The following is a 20,706-nucleotide window of genomic DNA, read 5'->3' on the forward strand; positions in this document are numbered from 1 at the left end:
GAATGAGTTCTTAGAGCTTCTTATATTGCAAATGTGATGATGGTTGGATATATTCTCTTACATGTAAGTACAATTTTGATGTTATTTTCTTTTACTTTGTTGCATACATTGACCATGAGATTTTCGTTGTTTTAGGGCTAGTTGTTGCATGCACTTACGACATCAATGTGGAATTATGTCTCTATATAGCTTGTCTCTATGTATGGGCCATGTTCTATGAATGAATTGTCCTAGAGGTCGAAGTTACCTTGACAAGCCTTCTCCATTTGCAACTAAGTATAAATGCTTTTAAGGTCACTTTTCTTCTCTTGCCCTTAACATTGGACGAAGTTGACTTTGAGAGCCTCCTTGAACAAGAAACGAGATCCATATTCATAGTTCTCCTTGACTCCATATCCCCAAAAGGAATTAGGCACTGATCCATCAAAAGGTGGTCACTTTAAACCTATTTCTTCATCTTTTTCACCTTTCCTAGGTCTAGCCAAGTTGGGTTACCTAGGGCATCAATTTCCCGACAAGCTAGCCATAAAAAAAATATGATCTCCTAGGGTCTCCTGTGTTGGCCTTTCCTCTAGCTCTCCTCCAATTTTGAGGCCATTTTAACAATGGAGTTGGGAGAAAAGCCAAGCCCTAGCTCCAGGATTGAAACTTGCCCTGCCATCCCCAAGGCTAGTACCTCATAGGGTCAAAACAACACCTTCAAGTGCAAATTATTTCTTTGATCCTTTCCCCTCCTTGTCTAGGGTAAGAATATCATTGGTTGCTACATTCTTCCCTCATACCCTAGACTGGGTCCACTTGGCCCTATGTGGTCCCGCTCCTTTGAAAGATCATTATTCAAGAACCATCTGGGATACCAATTCTAACAAGGCTTTTAGGGATTGGGAGACTCCTTCACAAGTCTTATCCCATAAAACTAACCCTCAAATCCTCTCTTCCTTTCCCTAGAACACATAGTACCTTGCTTAGAAAGCAAGCAAGTTCCATCATTCAAGCCATTCTGGGAAAGGGTTCATTTGGGTCACTCATAGCCATTGACTTATTCTTCAATTGGTGACTCCATAATATACTGGGTCTCCTCCCATCAGTTCAAGCCTGTAAATAGAAGGGAGCCTTAGCTGATGTGACAATGGGCTAAGTCTCCATTTGTTGCCCTTGGCCTAGCATTTTCTCTTTAGGTCCCCTACTAGTTTGAGCGGTAACAAAGCCATCAGATGTTTGGCTAAGGAATTTTTGTAGAAAAACTAATGTAACACTACTGTCCCGCTGGGAACATTATTTGAATCATAATAAAGACTTTGGGGTGCAGTTCATGGTGTTTATTATCTACTAATTTGTGGTACATGTTGGGTACGGGCATTCCTATATTGTGCTTAAATATTTTTTTAAGTTTTTTTTTCATTAGATGGGGATAAGATCATTCTATTGGTAGATTTTGGGTTTATCTTAGGCGATCTGATTCACCATATGTCTAACAAGCTTTCTTGAAGAAAATATATAGTGTTTGCAAGTTCCCCAATCCTTGGGCTCCAAGTTCACAAACTGTGGACGTAGGCTGACCTTGTTTGGACTCCAAATATTTATATGGTTTATTTAATTTTGCTAAGGCTGTAGCTTGCATTAATTCTTAGAAATACACTTAGCCATTAAACTATATATATATATATATATATATATATATATATATATATATATATATTTCTCAAAATTTCTTTCAAAAGCCTTGTATATTTGTACATTTGTAAATAATTTTGTATAATAATTTTGTAAATTATTTTTTCTAATTGGGGTTTTGAGAATTTTTGTATATATTGGGGTTTTGGGCATTTGTGAATTTATTTTTGCAGTTGTGATCAAGCAAAAATTGTTGCAGTAGAGCTAGATCAAGGCCCTTGAGGGTAAGATCTAGCCTCTAAATTTTTTTACAGGGCCAATCATTGAAGAATTTGCAGTAAAATTCAAATCTGAAACAAATTAAGTTTTTTTTTCAGAGCTGTGGTTTCAAGTTTTGCGGCTCCTAAGCCTGGATTAGCCCTCTCTAATGCTAGTGTCCTCCTCTCAACCCCTTGCGTCATCATTTTTCAGCCCTTGGAGGCTAGTCATGACCCCTAGGGGCCTCGGCCTCCTTTCCTTCCCCCTGTCGTGGTGGTTTTTAGCCCTTTTCAGGCTTGGTCATGGGCCTTTAAGGCCTCGACCTTCCTTCCTAGGCCTTCCCTTCTCCCTCGGCCTCCTCTGCTACCCTTCATCCCCTCCGCTTAGCATCCTTCCTCATCCGCAACCTCTCCTCCTCCCTTCCCGGCCTCTGTCTTCCTCCCTATCCCCTTGGCCTTCCTCCCTCTCCTTGTCGCAGCCCCTTTTGGGCCCTTCCTTATCCTTGACCCTCTCTTCCCTTAGGCCACAACCCTCTTAGCGCTTGCTGCAGGCCTAGAAGGCCTTCCTTTTGTTATTTTTTGTAGCATCAGATATGTTATAGCGTTGAAATTTTGTGGACAGGCTAGAATGCATGAGATCTCCAAAACCCAAAAATCGTTTCTGGAAATTATGCCTAGAAATGACTTAATTAGATTATTAACCAGTTTTTAAATATTTCGCAAGTCTAAACTTAGGGAATATGGTTAATTAATCAGTATTAATTAAGTCAAGGCGAGAATCATCTAGAAACTCACACGGATCGATCCAGAGATGATCCTAACCATTGATTAAGTTTTAGTCTTGGCCGTTGGTGCTCCATCAGAGGATTATAAGAGGAGGTCAATGTGGTGATGGAGAAGACACTTGAGTAGCTCGCTTTCATGAGTAGGTCGATTTCCAGAGTAGCAACAGTGAGTTGCCAGAGAGAGAACTAGTGAGATCGAAGCAATGAGTGAGGGGTAGAGACATGACGTCGAAGGAAGGATTCCAGATCTGGTGAGTGCATTTGTAGAGAGGCAGAAGAGCCACAGAGAGGCTGACACAGAGCAATGTAATAACCTCTAGAGTCAAAGTTGATTTGCTGGGAGAGATTGATGTTTTCAGTTCTAGAGGCCGAGAAGGAGTTCTAGAGTGCGGGAGAAGTGTCTTTCTGGTCAGCAGGCGCCTTCATCAGAGTCCAGCCCGAGGCAAGCCATCTAGCCAGCTACATAGAGTAGCGCAAAGGCTGATGAAAAGCCTTAGAAGGCCGAAATTCCGAAGGCAAGTTGTGCTGGGAGATTGCCTGTGGGGTGAGGAAAATTCCTCTCTAGATTTTTGCCAGTTTTGGCATCCAGTTGTACTCAGATGATTTCATTGCTGCTTAATATTAAAACCCTCAGCTGCTACACCAGTTTTCCCAAGCTGGGTTTTTTCGAGGACATTTGTCCAAAAATAACTGTGTTATTTTATGTGTGTGCGCTAGCATTTCTTCTAGCGTTTTCTTCCGCAGCTTTATTTGTGTAGATTGTAGTGTGATTTATTTAGTATTTGTCCTAGCAAACAACAAATAAATTGTTAAATTAAATTAACAGTTAGGAGAATAATTTCCAGTTGCTGCAATAGGATTTCGGTATTGGACTTTTCACATAGTAGGAGAGCGCAGTTGATCATCTGGAGAGCTTAAAGGTGAAGAGAGAAGGAGTTTCATTGTTCTGTGTGGGCAATAGATCGAAACTCCCAGGGGCAGCGCAGTCACTTTGCCAAGAGGTCGAGCTACTTGAGGAGATTCGATTTTTCTAAGTGAGGGATAGAATAAATTGATCTCTCCAGATCGAGTGATTCCAGAGGCAGAGGGAGCATGTCAGTATTTTCGCAGAGTAGATCCCTAGCTGGACGTAGTAGTTTTGCAAAAGTTTGCTAGAGCAAAGCTAGCGTCAAGTGAAAGGAAGAAGAGAACACACTGAGGGAAAATTTTCTTCAGGGAACTTCTAGTCTCAAGAAGTTCGATTTTCCTTGCAGATTAGCAATCGTTGTGAGAAAATTTTCTTACTCCAGAAGGGAGTGCGAATAGTTAAGCAGAAAGGAAGAGGAGATTTTCGACATTTGTTGAGATGGTCACTACTGGGCTTCCAACTATGTCATCTAGAAGGCAAGGATGCCCTTCCTTTTGTATGAGTTTGGCCTGAAAATGTATATCGATGCAGTGGTAGCAGTTCCCCAGGACACAGATCAGTTGAGGGAGTATAGAAAGGAGATGGCACAGGTGAAATGTTTGATCCTAGATGGTGTCCGGGATAATGTTGTTTCACACCTAGCTGGCAAAGATACTACCAAAGAGATTTGGGATGCTCTCTCTACGATGTACCGGGGTACTTCCAAGAAGCGAAAGATGTACCTAGAGGAGAAGTTGAGGTGTGACAAGATGCATAAGGGGGAAAGCATAGACCCCTTCCTCACCAGGATTTAGGAGATTCGGGATCAACTTGCAGTTGTTGGGGCAACACCTCAACCCACAGAACTAGTGCGATTGGTACTAAACTATGTCTCAGAGGAGTGGCAGGTATTCGTCCAAAGTATCTTGGGCAAAGATACCTTGCTAAGATGGGACAGGATGTGGGCCGATTTGCAGCAGGAGGAGTTGAGACGAGCTCTATTGAAGAGCTCCATCAGTGGCAGCAGCAGCAGATCGAAGCAAGTGAAGGAGGAGGAGAATGTGGCCCTCGCATCGAAGGGTCCCAATCAGGTATAGGGGGAACAGAAGGACCTGTCAAAGGTCAAGTGCTTCATATGTGGTGAGCTTGGTCACTATAGTACCCAGTGTCCTTTGAGGAAGAAGGACAAGGAGGAGAAGCAAGACCAGTAGGCAGTTTCAATAGAGATCGATAGGCTTTCCTCCAGGCTGGAGGAAGACTTCACCATGTTTGCTAATATACCACCAGGAGTGAGGTGGGGTGACTTGGCGTTGTAGCCCCAGAGTGTTACAGATGGGCAAGATCCTTGAGGAGTGCACCTCATGGATCAACACCTAGCTACCGAGACCCACAGTATTTAGTAGCAGGATGGATTAGTGACAGTTAATGCAGTGAGATACCAGAGTGATAGTTGCAGAGACTAGTAGCAGTCAAATGTTAGGGAGTGTTGTGTAGTTGGAATAGTGCAGAGTCAACAACAGCACAGATTCTTCAGTGATAGTGCAAATACTAGCAACAATTAGAGATTCGGGTGACAGATGCATTATACTGATCACAGTTGATTCGGTATTTTGGATGTTTTTCAGTTGCAGATGTTGCAGTTGCAGCAGCAATAGATGAGAGGTAGTTGCAGTGCAGATGCGGTGTTGGCAGCAGTGTCATCAATAGCACAGATGTAGCATATATCAGAGTTGCGCAGTGGTTGGTGGGCAGCATGGCCAGACATCAACGACGTGACAGGAGATGATGCAGAAACGTGTTGTTACAGGGCGTGCAATAGCACTAAAACACATTCCTCGCTAAGAGGGAGTGTTAGTTTTTGTAGCATTGTATGTGTTCTAGCCTTAAAATTTTGTGGAGATGCTAGAATACATGAGATTTCCAAAACCCAGAAATCGTTTTTGAAAATGTCGCCTAGAATGACTTAATTAGATTATTAACCAAATTTTAAATATTTCCTAAGTATAAATTTAGGGAATATGGTTAATTAATCAGTATTAATTAAGTCAAGGCGAGCATCATCTAAAATCTCAAACGGATCGATTCAAATATGATCCTAGCCATTGATTAAGTTTTAATCTTGGTCGTTGGTGCTCCAACAGAGGATTATAAGAGTAGGTCGATGTGCTGATGGAGAAGATACTTAAGCAGATCGATTTCATGAGCAGATCAATTTTCAGAGTAGTAGCAGTCAGTTGTCAGAGAGAGAGCTAGTGAGATCGAAGCAATGAGTGAGGGGCAAAGACAATGAATCTGGAGGAAGGATTCCAAATCCGGTGAGTGCATTTGCAGAGAGGCAAAAGAGCCACAAAGAGGCGGATGCAGAGCAATGCAGTAACCTCCAGAGGCAAAGTCGATTTGTTGGGAGAGATTGATGTTTTCAGTTCCAGAAGCTGGGAAGGAGTCCCAGAGTGCTAAAAAAGCATCTTTCTAGTCAGTAAAAGGCAAAACAGTTTCATCAAAATCCAACCTTAGGCAAGTCATCCAGCCAGCTACGCACAGTTTCGTAGAGGCTAACGCAGAGCCTTAGAAGGCCAAAATTCTGAAGGCAAGTTGTGCTAGGAGATTGCCTGTGGGGTGAGGAAAATTCCTCTCTAGATTTTTGCCAGTATTTCTATGTAGGATTGTCAGTTCCGGCATCCAGTTGTATTCAGATTATTTCACTACTACTTAATATTAAAACCCTCAGTTGTTGCACCGGTTTTCCCAACTTGGGTTTTTCCAGGGACATTTGTCCAGAAATAACTATGTTATTTTATGTGCGTGTCCTAGCATTTCTTCTAGCGTTTATTCTTTTGCAGTTTTATTTGTGTAGATTGCAGTGTGATTTATTCAGTATTTGTCGTAGCAAACAACAAATAAATTGTTAAATTAAATTAACAATCAAGAGAAAATTTCCAATTGCTGCAATAGGATTATGGTATTGGGATTTTCACACGTTTTCCCTAGCGTAGGCCTTGCTTCGGCCTTCCTCCCTAGCCGCATGCCTATTGAGGCCTTCTCCCTTCTCTTTTGGTCCTCTTCCTAGCCTTTCTTGGCCCTAATTTGCCTCCCCTTCACCCTTGGTTAGCCTCTGAAATTTTCTAGATTGAATATTGGTGGTTTTGCAGGCATATTTGGGCATAGCTTTGGTGTTTTCAGGTATCAATTCATTGGAAATTTTTTTGGCAAGTAGACTAGTCCTTCTTGTGAAAAATTCTAAAATGGAAATCCTATTGCAGTGATTAATATGGCTTCTTCTACTTATTACTTCAAAGATAAGTTATATCATGTATTCTTACGGTAAATATCGAAACATATTCTGCTGCAACCTTTACAATAAAAACATTGTAGATATTAAATGTAAGTAAAACGTTGGCACATATACAAACACAATGACGCAATTATTTTTAGACAATTGTCCCTGGAAAAACCCAATGTGGGAAAACCGGTGAAACAGATGAGGGTTTTATTATTCTTCAGCAAAAATCAACATGTACAAAATTTCACCCAGCAGCATAGAATTGAGAAATATTTACAGACGTTCCTGAACAAGTATCTAACCCGAGGGAGAGGTTCCTTCACCCTTTGTGTCTCTCTCGCTTGCCCAACATCAATTTCTCTGGCCTCTAGACTAGTCTGCGCAATGCTTGCATCACTCAGGCTAGCGCTGCCTCTCCCAGTGTCAATCTGCCTAGCGTTGTTCCTTCTGCTGCTCTGTGTCTTCGTCCTTGTCTCCCTGACTGATGTTGAACCCTCTCCGTCTCTCCTCCACCTACAACTCTCCCTCTAAATCTATTTTCTCTTGCCAAACTTTGACCAATGAGAAAATCGATTTCTCTTGGGCAACTGAGTATCCACCTGGTGCTTTTTCCAAATGACCCTCAAGCCCCTTCTTATATCTTTCTGTTGGACAACCAACGACCTAGATTAAAACATAATCAAAGGCTCAGATCATTTTGACTTGATCCATGGCTTTTTCTAGAAGTTTCACCCCCGATTAGATTAATACCCATTAATATTTCAATTTTCCTAAGTTTAGACTTAGGAACCCCATTAAAAATATTAATTATTTTAATAAAATCACTTCTGGGTGGAATTTCCAAAAACGCTTTTTAGGTTCTTTGGAATACCTGTGCCCAAGCCTCCCTGCAAAATTTGAGACTTAGAGCACATCCGATGCTACCCCAAATCAACAATTCTAAGGCCCCAAGACCTAAAGGTTACTTACTGCTGTCATAAATCACTGACTGTTGTCATAACATTCACTTATTGCTTTGTGCTTCATTCTCTAACTTCTCATTGTGAAAAGTATCGCTTACATTAAGTTGCAATTTGATGAGTTGATAAAGTATTTCAAGTATAGTTTGTGACATTGGTAGAGTTGAATGAGAACACTAACATTTGCTTGTCTCTTGTAAGTTTGTTCATAACCTCTAAAGATCATTAATTTTTTGCACTAAACTTGCTCTCTAAAAGCACTTAACTTTGATCTCAAATTACATTGTGTTACATTGCCTATAATCTAATTGTAATTGAAGTAATTTATCCTAAGTGTGTATCATTGAGTAATTTGTGATTTTGAGCATTTGAGAATCTAATTGGTTGTGATCTAATTGCAATATTTTGGCACCTAATTGTTCTTTCCTTGAAGATTTCTAATTGTTTCAAGTAATCATTTGTAAGTTCTCTAATTGTGGTTGACACCTATTGTGGATCTTTGGTATCTTTCACTAAGAAGCATATTGTGATTATCTAATCAAGCAAGTTTAATTTTTATTATCTCCTGTTGGCACTTAAAAAATTTGGCACATATTCTTGTTATTAAGATTGTCTTCCCATTCATTGATTAAGTACTCTTGTCATAAATAAATACCATAATTTAAGTACTTCAACCTCAAGCAATCTTAACTAAGAATTTCACTCATAATCACTGCATAAGTATTCTAGGCTTAGCTTGCACTAATAACTTACCTCCAAGCATAAGCTTGGTTGATAGACTCCTAGGAAAACCCTTTCTCATCTAGCTTGAGGGATTCAACCCCTTTTAGTGGTTAACACAGTGACCTTGCAGTCGTCAGAGCCATAGTCTCTACAACACCGGAGGCACTGGGTGGTTGGAACACAGGGGGAGGTATCGTTAATCAAGCCTCTGCTTGTTTCTCGTTGGCTTCCATCCCACAACCTACTCTAAAGACTGATCTCAAAACAGTTAAGAGAGAGGTTCCACTTAGACTAGGCATATAATTTAAAAATAACCAAGGTCCACCTAGCTTCTAGGACTTGCATCTCATATAGGTTAGTTGATCGTTTAAGCAGCAGTTGTCCATCCGGTTACTTGGTCTTGATTTGTGACAAGAAAGAATTTTGATTCCATAAGGCACTGGTCTCATTTCTAAATCTAATTGAATCCTTAAGTCTTTCTAAATTAAACCGAGTAGCTAGGCCACTCAACTGTGTCTCCCGGATAGGTTGGTTCCCAACTTGTCTTACATCATCTCATTTCCACAAGGACTACCCCCCATAGCCTATTGTTGGGAAACAACTAGAACGGAGTGGGCGGGCATCAGAGTGATAGCCCCCGCCCTGAGCTGTTGTCATGGTGCCTGTATAATCTGAGCAACAATAGGCCCAAATCGGTTTTGAAGGCCACGCGACATGTTTTTTAGAGGGACACGTGTCCTGAAATAGGGACTCGCTGGCCCATTGAATCCCACATGCCAAGGCACACTAGAGTCACGAATTGGACACGTGTCCTAGAGAATCATGTCTGATTCGTGGGATTCGGTACACGAGGGGGTGTTGAAGTTTCTAAGTCTACCAGTTAGAAACCCTCCATGCACTTTATCTGATTTATTCCTACCTACTTGTTCTGTTACTTAACAACTTATTTACAATGTAAATACTAAAAATAAACACTAGTGCATGCTCAACATATTACAGATCAACAACTGAAGGAAACATAAACAATCACAGCAAATGACACCATTATTTTTGGACCAATGTCCCTGGAAAAACACAATGTGGGAAAATTGGTGCAACTATCTAAGGGTTTTCTTATTAAGCAATATCAGAGTACAATCTGGGTGCCAAATCCGGCTTACCCAACAGAGAATTTCCTTGGCAGTAATACCTCTCAGTTTGAGACAAATGTCCCAGCTAAAACCCTGGATAAACCTTCCGGAAGCTCCTCAGCTCCAATCTGCCCCAAAAAACCCAGCGTCTGCCTTTCTAGACTGCGTGAGCCTCTCTCTGCCTAACGCTGGCCCTTCGTCACCCTGAATGGGTCTGTGTCAGCCTCAGGAGGCCCTGCATCAACCTTCTGGCCCTCTGCGTCAGCAACGGTGGCCTCTCTGAAGCACTGCGCAGCTCCCCGCTTCCTCTGTGTGGCCCTGTGTGAGCCTTGGCTGCCACTGCGTCACTCTCTCTAGCTACTACGCTGCTCTCTCGGCACTATCTCTACCTCTCTGTCTCTCTGTACTCAATGCCCCTCAGCTACAACTCCGATCACTGATTCTATCTCTCTTAGCAAACCCCGCTCTAGAGAATAGAATGACTGATCACTGTGGTGTACCCTCCAAATGACCCTCAAGCCTCCTCTTATACTTTTCTCGTTGACATATCAACGGCCAAGATTAAGTCCCTAATCAATGGCTAAGATTAGATCTGGCTTGATCCATGTTTTTTGAACCATTCTAACACAATTTTATATTAATCCACATTAATATTTTAATTCCATAAGTTTAGACTTAGGGACTCCATTAAAAATATTAATTATTTTAATATCTCCTGAACTGTTTAGAATCTGCCCAAACCCTTTCTGGGTATTGGAGATCTCATGTGCCCCAACCTTTCCACCAAATTTCGTGGCTAGAGCACATTTGATGCTACCACAAATCAATACTCCCTCTTAGAGAGGATTGTGCTCTAGCAATACTCGTCTTTGAGTATTACTCTGATCATCTAGCATCGGTCTTTGTGCTGATGGTAGGCTTGCTGCCCACCATCCTTTGAACTGTTTTATCCTGCACTGTTGCCCATGGTTCTGCCACTGCCATTGCTGCATTTGTATGACAACTCCCTCTGCATCCGTGTTGTTGCTGATCCTTTCTCCCATCACTGCATGCGCACTGCAACTCCTCTCATCATGCTGCATCGTGCTGCCCACTGGTGCACTGCAGCTCAGTTACTGAGAAGTAAGTAACTAATCTCCCAACTCTGACCTCTCTGTTGGGCTAGAGACCTTCCTGATGCTGAAGCTCCCTCTGCCGCTGACAAGTGCTCCCTCTCTGACCTTTGCGCTGCAACAACAACTCCCTGCATCTCGCATCGTTACACACCTCTCTGTGCCATCCTGCACTGGTGCAAAACTCCTGTGCCTCTCGTACTGCTGCAGCCCACTAGCCTCGCGCTGTCTCGGGACTCTTGTACTGTAGCTCTCTCTGCCGCTTCATCCGCATCCATCTCTACCCACATCGGCTAGTCCTGCTACTCCTCTTCGAGGCTCCTGTAGCAAGGTCTAATCCATGAGGCTGGGTACCTCGAGGATCCTGCCCTTCATCGCCTGTAGTCCACCTGACTACAGCTCGATGTCTCCCCACTTCCGCTCAAGTGGTGCATGTGCACTCATGGCACAGTCATCGTCTGTCAACACTTCCTTCTCTGCCGTTGCTGGTGCTGCCTTAGTCTTGGAAGACTCTCCCTTACTCTTTTTACTTGGACACTAGGTCACATAATGACCTAGCTCCCAATAGTGGAAGCTCTTGATCTTGGAGAGATCTTTCTTCTTTCGCTTTTCTTGCTTTTCCTCAGATGCTAGGGCAACATCTTCGTCCTCCTGCTTGACTTTGATCCCCTTACTGTTGCTTCCTGCCTTTGACTGTCGTCTGATCTCTTCTTAGCAAAGAGCCACCCACATCTCATCCCAAGGTGGAAGTGTCCCTCTGCCCAGTATACTCTAGACAAATACCTCCCAGTCTTCTAAGACAACATTCAAGGCTATCCTCACCATCAATTACTGATCCGGCGTGGCTTCTATAGTAGTCAACTGATCTCGGATCTCATTCAATCCTCCAAGGAAGGTGTCAATCGGTTTTCCCTTCTTCATCTAATACAACCTCAGCTTATTCTCTAGTAACATCCTTCTCTACACAGAAGTATGTCGGTACAATTTCTTTAGGGCCTCCCACATCTCATATGCCATTTCCTTCTCGGCAATGTGTGGTACTACATGATCCTTGTCCTGGTCAAGGATGATGCTCTTGGCCCTCACCATTGCCTCCTCATACTGTCATTCTCAGCTGGGTCGAATGGGATAGCTATCGTCTTCAAGGCGAAGTACTTGACACGATTTCTGTCAAGTAGGGATAAGATTCTGGCCTTCCAGACTACGAAGTTCGATGCTCCGTCTAGCCTGTCCTGGTCTCTTACTCCATATAGTGCCATGATGCTCTTCTACTTCCCTCCTGGAAGTTCTTGACTCGCTCTGAGTCTCGATTTCCCTCCTGGAAATCCTTCTACTGATGTCGAGATGTCCCCTACTCTGATTATCTGTGCAACCGCACCACTGATCCGGGTTTCTCGGCTAGAAACCCTCGGTAGCAACTCCCTCCTCTTGGCCTTGCCCTGTCAGGTACTGTTCTGACTACAGTACCTCATGTTCAAGTTTTTAAGTCTACTAGTTAGAAACCCTCCATGCACTTTATTTGATTTATTCCTACCTACTTGTTATGTTTCTTAACAAGTTATTCACAATGTAAATACTAAAAATAAACACTAGTGCATGCTCAACATATTATAGATCAACAACTGAAGGAAACAGAAACAATCACACCAAATGACACTGTTATTTTTGGACCAATGTCCCCGAAAAAACACAATGTGGGAAAACCAGTGCAACTATCTGAGGGTTTTCTTATTAAGCAATATTAGAGTACGATCTGGGTGCCAAATCTGGCTTACCCAACAGAGAATTTCCTTGGTAGTAATACCTCTCAGTTTGAGACAAATGTCCCGACTGAAACCCCAGATAAACCTTCTAGCAGCTCCTCAGCTCCAATCTGCCCCAGAAACCCCAGCGTCTGCCTTTCTGGACTGCGTCAGCCTCTCTCTACCCAGCGCTGGCCCTGTGTCACCCTAAATGGGTTTGCGTCAGCCTTAGGAGGCCCCGCATCAGCCTTTTGGCCCTCTGCGTCAGCAACGCTGGGCTCTTTGAAGCACTGCGTAGCTCCCAGCTACCCCTGCGTGAGACCTGGCTACTACTACGTCACTCTCTTTGGCTCCTTTGCTGCTTTCCCAGCACTATCTCTGCATCTTTGTCTCTATGTACTCAATGCCCCTCAGCTGCAACTCCGATCACTGATTCTATCTCTCTTAGCAAACCACTCTCTAGAGAATAGAATGACTGATCATCTGGTATATACTCTCCAAGTGACCCTCAAGCCTCCTCTTATACTTTTCTCGTTGACATATCAACGGCCGAGATTAAGTTCCTAATCAACGGCTAAGATTAGATCTGGTTTGATCCATGTCTTTTGGACCATTCTAACACAACTTTATATTAATCCACATTAATATCTTAATGTCCCTAAGTTTAAACTTAGGGACTCCATTAAAAATATTAATTTTAATATCTCCCTAACTGTTTAGAATCTGCCCAAACCCTTTCTGGGTATTGGAGATATCATGTGCCCCGACCTCTCCACCAAATTTTGTGGCTAGAGCACATCCGATGCTACCCCAAATCAACACCTCACCAGCTCCACTCTACAATGTTCCCACAACCTTCTAAACCCCAGCAACCTGAAGGTGAGAGCTCCTAGGCTCTGTGCAATCTCAGCACCAGCAACCCGGCCTCCTCAGCCAACTATGTCAGCCCTCCTAGCTTCTGCGTGGCTCTGTGTGAAGCTCCCTTTGCCTTCCTTAGCCTCTGCACTACCTCTTCCTGGCTCACCCTTGATGATGCAGGCACTGTGTAACCCTTCCCTTGTTACTGCTCTGCTAGAAACAACTTCTGTCACTTCTGGACATATGTTTTTTCTGCTATTGCTCTGCTCGGCTGATGTCCTCTGTTCTCCTATGATCTGCAATCATTCTTTGATACCATGTTGAAGTTTCTAAGTCTACTAGTTAGAAACCCTCCATGCACTTTATCTAAGTTATTCCTACCTACTTGTTTCGTTACTTAACAAGTTATTTACAATGTAAATACTGAAAATAAACACTAGTGCATGCTCAACATATTACAGATCAACAACTGAAGGAAACAAAAACAATCACACCAAATGACACCGTTATTTTTGGATCAATGTCCCAGGAAAAACCCAACGTGTGAAAACCGGTGCAGCTCTCTGAGGGTTTTCTTATTAAGCAATATCAAAGTACAATCTGGGTGCCAAATCCGGCTTACCCAACAGAGAATTTCCTTGGCAGTAATACCTCTCAGTTTGAAACAAATGCCCCGGCTGAAACCCCAGATAAACCTTTCGACAGCTCCTCAGCTCCAATCTGCCCCAGAAATCCCAGCGTCTGCCTTTCTGGACTGTGTCAGCCTCTCTTTGCCCAGTGCTGGCCCTTTGTCACCCTGAATGGGTCTGCATCAGCCTCAGGAGGCCCTGCGTCAGCAACACTAGCCTCTCTGAAGCACTGCGCAGCTCCCGACTGCCTCTGCGTGGCCCTGTGTGAGCCCTGGCTGCTACTGCATCACTCTCTCTGGCTCCTATGCTGCTTTCCCGGCCCTATCTCTGCCTCTCTGTCTCTTTGTACTCAATTCCCCTCAGCTGCAACTCCAATCATTGATTCCAGCTCTCTTAGCAAACCCCACTCTAGAGAATAGAATGACTGATCACTCTGGTGTATCTTCCAAGTGACCCTCAAGCCTCCTCTTATACTTTTCTCATTGACATATCAACGACCGAGATTAAGTCCCTAATCAACGGCTAAGATTAAATCTGGTTTGATCCATGTCTTTTGGACCATTCTAACACAGTTTTATATTAATCCACATTAATATTTTAATTTCCCTAAGTTTAGACTTAGGGACTCCATTAAAAATATTAATTGTTTTAATATCTCTTGAACTGTTTAGAATTTGTCCAAACCCTTTCTGGTTATTGGAGATCTCATGTGCCCCAACCTCTCCAAATTTCGTGGCTAGAGCACATCCGATGCTATCACAAATCAACAGGGGGGGGGAGGACGAATCCGGTTTCTTAGTGTGTGCTGAATCGCTGATAGCTTTTGTATAAGCATTCCATTTGGTGAACGACACAGTCATGTCTTGAGGTTAATGTAAAGAAATGTTTCTCTTCCTTGCTTTATAGAAAAAGAGTTAAACTCAGTGATGGTACAATATTCTAACATGTTGCAGAATATTTTATGTTAATTTCTTATTTCAATACATTTATATAAGGAACAATGAAATGATACTACATTTTGCATAAGATATTTTATTTTTGTTCATTTCACTTTTATATTCTCATCTAATTTGAAAATGGCTCTAACTTTGAATGCACAGACATTGACTAATGCTCTGTCCACAAAAATTGGAGAGGAATCCCTGAGGATGCACTGTTCTGTACTGTCACTCTCGTGCAATCTACAGGGAAACCCACCTCATAACAACTGGTCAGTTTGTTATGCAAGAAATGATGCTAGCTACAAGGAGCCACCAAAGGAACAGTCATTTGATGCAGTAGTAATGACTGTGAGTTACTTAAGCTGCACATCTAATTTTTCTGTGCACAGTTTACTTTCAGATCCAATTTGTGTGCTTTTAAACATCGTTACCAATTGGCTTAGGAAAATTCTGCCCCTTATCTTTAATGTGTCTTAATTTTTTCCCTTTTGTTCTCATTTATGAAGTTTAAGAAAGATGTTATGCACATTACCCGTGAAACAAATTTCAATACCCTTTGCACTGTACAATAAAATAATTGAAGGAAAAATTTAAGAAGAGGAAACTTATAAAGGCCATATGGTTGCTGAAAATAATTGCATTGACTCCAATTCCTATTTAAGTCCTCAATATCCTGAGCCTCTATTTTGAACTCAATTAGTGTAGCAGTGTCAAATAATTTTTTTTCCTAATTTTTATTTTTATTATCGTTTTTAATGGCTCTTAAATTTTAATTTCTTTCTATTTGTCTGCTTTTGGGTTTAATGAGTGAAATAGGAAAACGATATGAGGGATAAATTCTTTAATTTTTCACCGTCTGTCTGTAAGTGGGAGAAAGGTAGAATGGGTTTTACAAAAAAAGCTTATGCAGACCATTGGCAAAGGGGATACAGGTAGCATTTCCACAATAATAGCACGGGGAAGGATATAACAAAATGTAAGGATGGGCTGTAGGGAAATAGCTATGTAATGTTGAAACTTGAAACTAATGGGCATCTTTTCATTCTTTGCTTCCATTAAAATTCTGTAATTCCTATATGGTGGAGATGGACAAAACTTTACTTATGATTTAACATTTTAGCTTGCTTCTACAGGCACCGTTATGTAAGTTTCAAGAAGTGCAAATAATCAAGGATGGAAAACCTTTTTCACTTGACTTTCTCCCAAAGGTGAGTATACATATTAATTTTCTATTCTAAATTGAGGCTATGTTATTCCTCATGTTCTCTAAGGGAAATTTTCAGGACTATTTCTTTGACATATGCAATTACGTTTCCATGTCAATGTCAACTTTGTATTATTTTTCTCATTTTATGGTTTTGTATTCACCTAAATGGTTCTGAACTTTTATCTTATTACAATATATTTTCTCTAATCATTATTCAGTTCTTCAGTAATTTTTTCTGAGATTACATGAAGGGTATTAAATGGTGGTACTGGCTTTGAGCCTTTCTCTGTTTCTTGCAACTATAGCTTGCAAGTATATCATGGATGACATTGTAAGAGTTAGCTGCTCAGCTTTTGTTCTTATACGTATTTGCAAAATAGAAGCATATATTATAGGCTTATGTTTCAGAGTGTTTTGAGGATATAGGTGGCAGGGAGGCAAACAGCTTGGTTTTATACAGCTGGACATACACCCCAAATTTTAGGGGATGGCACAGGGGAAAGAAAGGTGTGGATCATAGGGGACACCCTAAATATAGAAAATATACAAATTGAAAATGTATAATAAACAATGCTAGATATAAATTTTTCTGAGAAAACCTCACATGGAAACCCAATGGATGTGTTACCCACCAGAAGTGGGTGACTCCATAGGAGAATTTTTTCTCCCATCATCTCTTCCAGCCAGCAGCCAACATCCCCTGACAGCCACTAGTAGCCGATGACGATGTGTCATTCATGTCTCTGCCACCTGCATCAGCCATATGTTTCCTCGCCCATTTGGCAAGAGCGCACATTTGAATGTTGGCTTCCGATCAAAAGGTACTTTATTCATTTTGCAATTGGGTGCTTATGCTTGTTTGTATTCTGGGCATTTGGCATGGATTATGGAGTAACTTGGAAGAAAGAGAGGTTTTGACTGTCGTCTTGTTCCCTCACCTTAAATGGGGGGTTAATCTTTCATCCTAGTCCAGTGGGACCTCCCCTAATGGCCTAATGGGTATAGGAGGTGTTGTCACGCAGATTGACACGACAACGCTCAGACCGGGGGCTGTCACTCTGATCCCCAATCCCTCCGTTTAAGCCTGTCTCCTGCGGCTAAGGGGGGTAGACCCTGTGAGATGATGAAGACCAACTGTCGACCAGTTGGTTGGGAGACACGAGATACGATATAAAAAGCACTCGATGGATTTGATTAATTTAGCAGACCAGTGCGTTAAGAGATTATGGTTAAGATGATTACTTGTTAGATGATATAAAAAAACGTGAACCATGAACAGCAATCATCTATCATCAGCTAAATCACAATGCTCTTAGAATGACCAAAACGATATCCAGTGACTGAAAATTTTTGAAAAGATGAATGCCTTAAACCAAGAAACTGAAAACCCTAATGAAAACTGCATAGAACAAAATTTAAAACCCTAATGAAGAAAATATTAAAACCCTAGATCAGCCTAATAATTTACAGATTTAGGCCCTTAGCAGCCAGATTTAGCAATAAGAACAGGAAAATTTTCAAAAAAAAACAATTTAAATGTAAAATGCTTCAGAAGACCCTGCATGCATTCATAAAAAAAAAAAAAAAAATTTCGAATGATAAGCCCGGGATCAAGAACTGGCTGGGCTCTTTCAGAAAACACAACCCGGGAGTTGGCTGGTTCAGCCGAGAACTTCCCCTAACGCCCGGTAATCTGAAAAAAGGATTTTCTGCACAGCTTAAAATCAACCATCAACGTAGAAGGAGAAAACAATAGTGAAACCCTGATCAAATGGAGATACCTGCCAATATATTTCAGAATCTAAACTATCATTCAAACCCCAAAGATCAGACAAGATACCTGTGCCTAGATCAATCTTCATTAAGCTATCATTAATGGCTGAAAATAAAATTATGCAGAACAAATAGAACAATCTTACAGCATTTTCAGAAGAGTAACACCAGCAAGATTTTTAACCCCAAAGTCTTCTTTATTGCACAAAAAAAATGAAATACAAGAGAGCTTCTTCAGCCACAGACTCACAGATCCGAATGAATCGACAATGACTCCTAGCACCCTATTTAAAGGAAATGACTCCAACGGCTAGTTCGATTGATCCATGTAGAAATGATCTCGACCGTTGATGAGGATCAAGACATCTCTTGATCTCATCCGTCGATTTATTCCCTTAAATTTTTAAATTTTTTATTATTTATTATTTTATTTTATTTTTTAAATTTTTAAATTTTTTTATTATTATTTTTTAAAATTTTAAATTTTTTATTATTTATTATTTTATTTTATTATTTTTTTAAGTTTTTTAAATTTCTTAATTTTTATTTATTTTATTATTATTTTTTAAATTTTTAAATTTTTTATTATTATTTTTTAAATTTTTTATTATTATTTTTTTTTAAATTTTTAAATTTTTTATTATTATTTTTTTTTAATTTTTAAATTTTTTATTATTTTTTATTTATTTCATTTTTTAAATGGATCATCGAACTAAGCCTTTGGAAACATCACCTAGGACCTAGGACTTAGGACTCACGAGGGGATTTAAACCATTTTCAACCCTCAAGACACATTTCAAGATGACTTTTTACAATTTTCATCTCAAGGGGACAAACCCACTTAATACAGACCCTCACAAAACACCCAGCTCTGCGACACAACGATAATCTAGCAGATTAACACACTAGGATTCTCCTAAAGTTCCAATGACAAAATCCATCCCGGCTTTGGGGTCAGGTTTGAAGGAAAACTCTGCCGATCCATGGATCGGTGAGACAAAAAACCTCCCGGGACGTAGATTACCACTAGAAAGTTAGGTCCACCTAGGCAATTCACATACATGACTCATATCTGCTAAGATTATTTACAATTAATACATGCAGACTGGGTTTACAATTAGATTGATCAAGCTGCTGACGACTGTTGGATGGCATGGACACGCTGATCAGGTGCTGCCCCTTTCTTGCAAAGAAAAAGGGGGGGTACTGCATGGGTAGTTGACCGGCAGTGGTCAACATCTGGCTCTACTTGGGGACACGTTGCTGCTTGCAGGAATGTGAGAATCCAGAATCTGCATCCATACAACACAAAAATAAGTAGCGTCCATCCAAAAATCATCATATACATTAAGCACAAAAAAGATAAAAGCTCCTCATTTATTAACTAATCTAGAAAAGCAAATCTAATCCTAAAACCGAAACGAAAATGCTGAAATGACAAGGAGTAGGGTTAGAAATACGATACAAAAGATGCCCTACGGCATCAGATGTGTTCAATATAGTGCATACTGAGCATTTGCCTGCTTTCAGGCAAATCTGTCGGCTGCTTGTCGGATGTGCCATGTCCAATTCTGCATATGGTAGGACTCTTTCCTATCCGAAAATCAAGCTGTTCGCGGCCGTCTGATGCGTCAAATCTTCTTCTTATTTTCTTTCTCTTGCGCTTTTTCTTTCTGGCTGGTTTAATTACTGATGACCTGGAACTTTCTGTTTCGAAACTATCAGATGAAGTATGCATGATATGTCTTTCTTTAGCTCGCATCTGAGCTTTATCATTCTTAAGTCTATCCGGATCACCTTCAATTAACCATCTTTCAATCGAATAAATAACCTCCTCATAATAAGATGGAGCTTGCTGCAGCAAATGAGAAGGCTCCTGATCTGTTGATGTTACCTGGTTTCTTTCATTTTCCAATTGCTGAAACCTTTGAACCTGTATTCTAATGGGATCCATCTGTCTAGAGTGTTCAACCTTCATATCACCGATTTGTCTGGCATGATGTTCTTCCATGTCTTTTATTACTTTATCGTTCTTTTCCTTTATGTCCATCAAGTAATGCTGCATGAAATTTATTTCTTCTTTATGATTCGCTTGCATGTCAGCCAACTGATTATTATGATTGAACGTCATGATGGTCATTTCCTCATCCATGGTTAATAACTTGTTTTGCATAGAGTCAATTTCCCTATCATGATCAACTTTCATGGTCACCATATTTTCCTCTAAGACTGACATCTTGCTATGCATGTTTCCAATTTCTGTTTCATATTTAGTTTTCATGGCCTCAATTTCTTTAGCATGCTGATTTTGCGTGACCTCAATCTCCCTATTACGTTTTTCCAGGTGGGTGCACAAAGTTTTCACATCATTGACATAATTAGTTTGATTGATTTCCATATTTCTCACCAGCATCATTAGATCTCGTAAAATTTGTTTTTGCTCTTCCCTTTCATTGTCATTTGTCCCTGATTTTTCACTATCATGAACTTGATCTGCAATATTTCCGGTTGATGACACATTCTGACATGATGAATCGTCTTGGGATCTTTCAGCTGGTCCGCTTATCAAATTACTTTCATTCTGTTGCACAATTTTAGAGGCAGAAGGCAAGCTGTTTGGACTATCATATCTATCTTTAAAAGCATTGAGAATGTCTTGTAAAGAAGTGAAAAAATCATTAGGAAAATTATTAAACCAATTCAAGGCATCACCCTCTAAAGAATGGACAAATAGACGCATCTTGAAATCTTCATGATTATATTGAGGAAATCTACAATATAAGATCATTACACAAGTAAACCTGTTTAAA

General features: G+C 40.8%; 1 protein-coding gene across 1 annotated transcript in view; it reads left to right on the forward strand.

Annotated features, from left to right (window-relative positions):
- The window catches only part of HEMG2 (Flavin containing amine oxidoreductase family), a 525,695-nt gene that overhangs the window by 405,327 nt on the left and 99,662 nt on the right, over positions 1-20,706 (forward strand). Inside the window, exons 12-13 of the mRNA XM_089438658.1 lie at positions 15,076-15,264; positions 16,050-16,124. Coding sequence (XP_089294784.1) covers positions 15,076-15,264; positions 16,050-16,124 — 264 coding nt within the window. The remainder of the gene's footprint in view (positions 1-15,075; positions 15,265-16,049; positions 16,125-20,706) is intronic.

The sequence above is a fragment of the Pinus tabuliformis genome, chromosome 9 (genome assembly GCF_031772625.1).
Source record: "Pinus tabuliformis cultivar Carrire ecotype Pingquan chromosome 9, CPIR1, whole genome shotgun sequence".
NCBI classification, from domain to species: domain Eukaryota; kingdom Viridiplantae; phylum Streptophyta; class Pinopsida; order Pinales; family Pinaceae; genus Pinus; species Pinus tabuliformis.